This window comes from Hevea brasiliensis, chromosome 3 (genome assembly GCF_030052815.1).
Source record: "Hevea brasiliensis isolate MT/VB/25A 57/8 chromosome 3, ASM3005281v1, whole genome shotgun sequence".
In the NCBI taxonomy this organism is placed as follows: Eukaryota; Viridiplantae; Streptophyta; class Magnoliopsida; order Malpighiales; family Euphorbiaceae; genus Hevea; species Hevea brasiliensis.
The window spans coordinates 99965365-99972436 of record NC_079495.1 but is presented as its reverse complement, the minus strand read 5'-3'; the positions used below and the strand labels follow the sequence as shown (position 1 = coordinate 99972436).

The 7072-nt window shown below is 30.8% G+C and overlaps 1 protein-coding gene across 1 annotated transcript; it reads right to left on the bottom strand.

Annotated features, from left to right (window-relative positions):
- Positions 1-2919: 2919 nt before the first annotated feature.
- Positions 2920-6303, bottom strand: LOC131178423 (receptor-like protein 6). The gene has a single exon (XM_058143378.1). The coding sequence runs from the start codon at positions 6301-6303 to the stop codon at positions 3142-3144; it is 3162 nt and encodes a 1053-aa protein (XP_057999361.1). The 3' UTR covers positions 2920-3141.
- Between the last annotated feature and the right edge of the window lie 769 nt (positions 6304-7072).

The window sequence follows — 7072 nt, the reverse complement described above, 5'->3', positions numbered from 1 at the left end:
TAAAATTATTTTTTTATCTAGTAAAAAATTATGTGATCCTAATAATTTTTAAAATACCAACATTACTTTTATCTTGACAATTCTAATACTCAATTACATATTTTTTTTATTTAATAAATTAAGTTATTTTTTTAGTTATTTAAAAATAATTTTTAAATTTAAATAGTTTTAATAAATAATCTATTAGAATCAAATTAAATTGAGATTAAGAGTTTAGATAAAATAGAAATTTAATAAAATTTAAATTAAGAAATTTAGTTTTAGTTAACTTATAAAATTGTTACCTGAAGACATCTTAAATTTTTTTTTTTCTCAACTAATCTTTACATTGTTTATCGGTCATATTTTGAGCGCCTGAATTTTTCTAAGATAAATCTATCCTTTTTTTTTATATAAAAACGTAAATTTAGTAATGATAACAAAGTTTTAAGCATTATAAATAATTACAGGAAAGAAAAAAAAAACCCTACTTTTATAGATTAGATATAAAACATACTATTATAAATAATAAAATTTACTGATTTTTTAATATAATAATATTAGATTTTTCTGCTATTATCTTAATAATAGATATAAATCTTTCAAATATTTATTTGTCTTTTGTTTGATTTGGACAACAAAATGATTTTCTGGTTTTTTCATACCTGGACTATTTTTCTAGGAACTTGATGTACGTAACTCAGAGTTTCAGCCATTATGCGTAAATAAAGGAATAGGCCGTACTAACAGGTTTCATGATAAAAGATCTATATCTGTAAATTAAGATATAAATCTCCAATAAAATAAAACTAATTATCATATTTTCATTTATAATAACTAAAAAATAAACCCTCACCAAAGAATGAATAACTATAAAAATTGAGAGAAATAAATTCAAAATATAATAAGAAGAATAGATGGGAGAATAAATTTTTTTTTTTTTATCACTTCAGCAGAGGACTGAGAGTTATTAAAATAAAACAACAAAAAAAAAACACTAAAATACAAAAAAAAGGAAGAAAAAAATATCTAAAGGAGGGAAAGAGGAGTTGTCACCAACATGAAACAACCCAGATCTAATCATGAGTTGAGAGAGTTTTTATAGAGAAAAAAAATTCTAAGATAAATTTTAGTACAATATTTATCAACAATTTAATTTTTAAAAAATCATAATTAAATATAAAGATTTATATTTATCTATGATACTTTGGGATCCCACAACAGATGTGGAGTAAGCGTGGATAGTGCTTATATGGGATGAAAAGTCTTGATAAAATTGTATTATTTTATCAAGATGTCGTGTCTTGTCCCTTAGACTGTGTGTGTCTACATTTCGATAGAAAAAAGGAGACCTCGAGAGGGGTGAGCCGTAGGGGTAAGCATTCGGTTTAAATCGAACCGAATTAAATCATAAAAATTGAATTACATATTTTAGAAATCGAATCGAAATAGATAAAAAATCAAATCGAACTGAACTGCTCTATTTCGGTTCGATTCAATTCAAACCGATCGGTTTTAATTTTTGATTGATTTTTTAATTTAGACTTAATTTTTAAGTTATTTGATCTAATTTTGATTTTGGTTTGAACCGAATAACAATTAATCAATGAAATTAAACAATATATATATATATATATATATATATATATATATATATATATAATTCATAAATTCTCCATAAAAATTAATCAATTCAAAAATTGATTCAGTTCGATTTGATTCGATTTGAATATATAAAATTATTATTCGGTTCAGTTCGGTTTAATCGATTTTTTCTCTTCAAAAACGAATCGAACCGAAATAACTATAATTTTTATAATATAAAACCGAACATAATCGATTGAATTCTAAAACTGAACCGATTGAACCGAATTGACTCAGTTCAGTTTGATTTTTCGATTTAAACCGAAATCTGCTCACCCCTAATGAGCCGAATGTGTCTCAGTGTGATCCTAGTTGAGGTCCGTAAGTGTGGGCTTATTCAGAGGCTGATCCTTTGGAATCCCACATCAGAAATGGAGTGTGTTTGCGTAATGCTTATATGAGATGAGAGGTTTTAGTGATGTCTAATCTTATCCCTAAACACTGTGTGTGTCTATCTTTTTCTGATAAAAAAAAATATTTATATCTATATTATATATAGTAAGAAGAGAGAGACATTAACTTTGTAAAAAATATTATTCATGATTTATATCATTCATAAAATTATCAATAAAGACTACTATCACATATTTATAGCGACAGATACATTTACAGAGTCTATGCAAAAAAAGTCTTGGACTTGCGAGTCAATAATTATTTATTAATAAATAAATATTTAATAATTAAAATATTTAATAATTATTTATTAATTAAATGTAAAATATTTAATATTTATTTATTCTTTTACAACTCAACGGATGATCAAACCACGAGTTCAATAGAGTATTAATGCGTGTCAAACTATCCTCGCACTTGAAGCTTTTATAAGAACGGCAGCAAGTAGGATAATAATAAAGTTTAAAATAATTAAATTTGGATTTATTTAATATTATTATTTAAATTTATTCCAAACGAATAAAATTCGTCTATTACTATTATTATTTATTAATAATTATATTTTAAATTTAATACCCATAAAAATATTTAAATTATATTTTAAATATAATATTTTAAATTCATAAATAAAAATATAAAATATATATTTTTATAAATTAATAATTTTTATAAATGAATTTGAATAAGTGAAGCTTAAATTTAACCTAAATATTAATTATCGGATTCAAATTTCCAAATCTAATAATATATTATTTAAATTTAACTTATTAAAATTAAATTAAATTAAATTAAACACTCAAAAATATTTCATCCATTCCCATTTCAATCCGCATTCACTACTTTCTTTAATGCTAAGTAACTAAATTTCAATATCACTTCAGCCGTAATTAAATGAAAAAGAAATAAACCATTTAAACATACACATATATATAGATCAAGAAAATTACAATTTAACGCACACAAAAGCATAACAACCACACTAAAGATCTTCAGGAAGGCAAATCTTCATTTATGGGTAAAATGCTGTGGGGAAGATGATGCAAGGCTATCTTACCTTTATATTGACGACCGGGAAACATGAACTAATCACAAATGCTCTGGCTGCCTTGATCCTTTTCTGAATTGCTAGCGTCTCCTACTCAAGTTCCTGATTCTATCACCTGGCTGAGGGAATATCTTGACAAGAAAACGATCAACGCGTTTGTAATACCATACTCTCCAACGAGTCCAGAACATTAGAGGCCCAACAGTAATTACTAAGCCGAAGATGTATCCAAATTCAACGCTCAGGTATTCCCAATTGATCGCTCGACCATGTCTCGGAGGAACTTGAATTATGTGGCTATTATGTGTGCAAGCTTTTGACAACTGAGGCCCACATAATCCTTCATTACCTCTGAATGAAGTGTTCTCAAATGTCAGGAATTGATTACCTGTTGGGATGCTTCCAACTAATTGATTGTTTGAGAGGTTCAAAAATGAAAGGAATGTTAGGGCTACAAGCTCCTGAGGAATTGTTCCATTCAACTGATTAACTGAGAGGTCTAAGGACTCAAGTTGTGCCAATTTGCCTAAAAATGGCGGAATTCGGCCAGTGAGAGCATTGTGTGACAAGTTGAGAGTATAGAGCGCACTGAATTGGCCAATAACGTCTGGTATTGGTCCTACAAAATGGTTGTAAGAGAAGTCAATGGACGTGAAAATAGTTAGGATCTTCACCAGCTCCATCTGCTGACCTTTGGTCGTAACTGTTACTGAATCTTGATAATACAGTCCACTGAGGCTTAGGGCCTCGAAACTAAGGTGACCATCTGTTTCATTTCCATTTCTTTTCATTGCCTCCCAGGTATTCAAGCATCTATTTGGTAGAATATCACCAAAATTGTTGGAGGCTAGATCGACAATCTGAAGTTTTGGCCAAGGACCATGGTTTTTTGGACATCCAATCTTGCCATGAAAGTTGTTCTTCCGTAGAATGAGGACTCGCAAACTGGATATGTTCTTCAAAAGCCATGGAAATATGTCATTCATTTTATTGTTCCCAAGGTCTAAAACCTCTAACGTAGTGCAATTAGCAAGGGATTTTGGAAGCTTCCCCTCTAATAGATTTCCATTCAGATCTAGAGTCTTTAATTCACAGGTACTCGGAAATTTATCTGGAATACTGCCTCTGAATTTGTTCCTTCCTAAATTTAAAACAACAAGAGTCTTACTTCTCTCCATTAAACAGGGTGGTATTGTGCCACTCAAACTGTTGTTGGACAGATCAAGAACTTGTAGATAACTAGCCTTGCATATTGAATCAGGAATAACTCCTACGAGGCCATTTTTTGAAAGAGAAAAGAAAATGGTGTAGGAGAGAGACTTATCAATGTCGGGTGGGATGGAAGAAGTAAAGTTATTGTTTGAGCAATCCACATAGGTAACAGATGGCGGAAGGAGTGGAACATTGCCTTGGAGCACGTTATTGTGCAGGTCCAATATAGCAAGACTTGTAGGGAGAGAAAGAGGTTCTGGTAGACTCACAAGCAGATTCTGTGAAAGATTCAGATACAGGAGAGTGCCACTGCCAACTTCTCCAATCCCTCGAGGTACTTCCCCATTAATTTGATTGTCTGACAGGTCTAAATAGACTAATTTTGACTGATTTCTTAGATCAGGAAATACTCTCAGATTGCAAGAAGCCAGTTTTATTGTGTTCATCTGCGGAAAGGAAGACAATGTAACATTTGCATCCACTGTCAAGTTGTTGTACGAAAGATCAAGTGCGTCAAGTTTCTGAAGCTTCTGAATCCAACCTAGCTTTATAGTGCCACTGAACTTGTTGGAGGAAAGTAAGAGGACGTTGAGTCTGCTGATATTAAATACCCAACGGGGAATATGCCCTTCTAGTTTGTTGCTACTCAAATCCAGGGTATCCAAAGAAGAAGAAGATGCGCCTGAGATGTTAGGAAATTGACCTGTAAATTGGTTGAAAGAAAGCTGAATCTTCTGCAGTGATGGGATTGCGAACAAAGATGACGGAATGTTCCCATTAAGTGAATTATACCTCAAGTCGACATAGGTAAGATTCAGAAGGCCTGCCCATTGAGTGGATGATATCTCACCAGACAATTGATTGTAAGAAAAATCTATATACATGAGTTTCTTGGACCTGCCCAATGATGGGATTGGACCACTGAATATGTTGGATGAGAAGTCTAAATGGACAAGTTCAGTGAGATTCTCTATTGAAGTAGGAATCAATCCACTGAAGTTGCAAGCTTCAAGCCCTATTTTTGACAGATTCTTAAGTGTACCGATGGAATCTGGTAGTGTCCCTGAAAAATTTGTGTAGCTGAGCACCAAGGTCTTAAGAGAGGCATTCTGCAAATGATCTGGCATGTATCCCCTAAGTTCTTGATTGTAAGATAAGTCAAGAATCTCTAGTGTTGATAACTGGAATACTTTTGGAGGAAATGTTCCTCGCAAATTGCAATGGCTGAGAAGTAAGATCCTCAAATTGGAGAAATTTGCGAAGAATTCTGGAACTGGGGCAGACAAATTGTTACGGCCCATACTAATTACTGAGAGAGACTGAAGCTTTGCAAGGGAAGGATCAATAGGGCCCGAAAGAGAACAGTTGGACAAGCTCAACACTTGCAGATTAGGCAGAGAAGACGATAAGGCCTGACACCACTCATTCCCATTTGCAGATATATTTACATCATCAAGACGAAGTTCTCTCAGGTGTGTAAGACTTTGAACCAGTGTTGCCAAATTTGGTTTCTCAAGTTTCAGTGATCGAACTCCAATGTAGTAGGGCATTGAAAGATCAAGAGTCACCAATTTTGTCAAGTTTGAAATTTCAGTTGGAATTTGACCCATAAATCCAGCGTTGGACAAATTCAGAGAAATTAAACTAGTGAGGTTGGCAAATCTTGCTGGCAAACTTGTGTTGAAGTTGTTGAAAGACAAATCTAGATTCTGGAGATATTTAAGGCTGAAGAATGCATCTGATTTCTCAATTCCGCCAGAAATTGATTCGTTGCTCAAATTGAGGCCAATAACATGACCAAGACCATCCTTATCGCAGGTTACACCAGCCCAACCACAGCAATCTGCGTTGTAATTCCATGTCACCAGTTTTGTAGACTTGAATTGATTGAATTTGAGAGTGTTCTTCAATTCGACCAACAAGGATTGCTGATCGGTCTGGCATACGCCAGAAGCCAAAGGTACATGGACAACAAAGAACAGTGTTAAAAGAGGCAGCAGTGGAAACCATGAAAAGAATGGAATTTTCATTTGGACACAATTAAGAGATACAAATTTAGATGTAAACGAAAAAGGATGAAGTGATTCAATTGGTCGTTAGGTTATACAAGTGAAAAAGCGTGAACATGAGGGTGAACAGGCAGTGACCAAAAGCATCGAATGGGACACGAGGAAATAGAAGCAAGAATTTGGAAGAAAAATGATATGGACAGCATTATTATTATTATTATTATTATTATTATTATTATTATTATTATTAAATTTTAAATAAATTTATAATTTTTTTTGTAAAAGTTATTATTATTACAAATAATATATCAATGTTGATATATGTACCCAGACATAAAAAAAGAATATGCTAACAGCATATGCTTGTTGGTTCGAATTCATCCAGTCATCCGGATCAAATCTACCCAGAATTTTTCTTAAAATTCTTTTTTATTTTAAGAGCGATTTATTTAATTTATAAATTGATTAAATTTATTTATAAATGAAAAATATAAATAAAAATTATTATATTTATTTATTTTAATACTATTTTTTGGTTAAATAAAAAAATTATATTACCTTAATATTTTTTTATAAGACCAACACTATAGTTATATTATAATTCCAACACTTAATTACATACTTTTTTTTAATAAATTAAGTTATTTTTAAATACATACTTATTAAAAACTTAAATTATTTAAAAATAATTTTAAATTTAAATATTTATTTATTTATTTTTAAATTAACTTATAAATCAAAAATATATTTTAAATAAAAATTAAATATAAGTTGTAAAACTAAATACTAT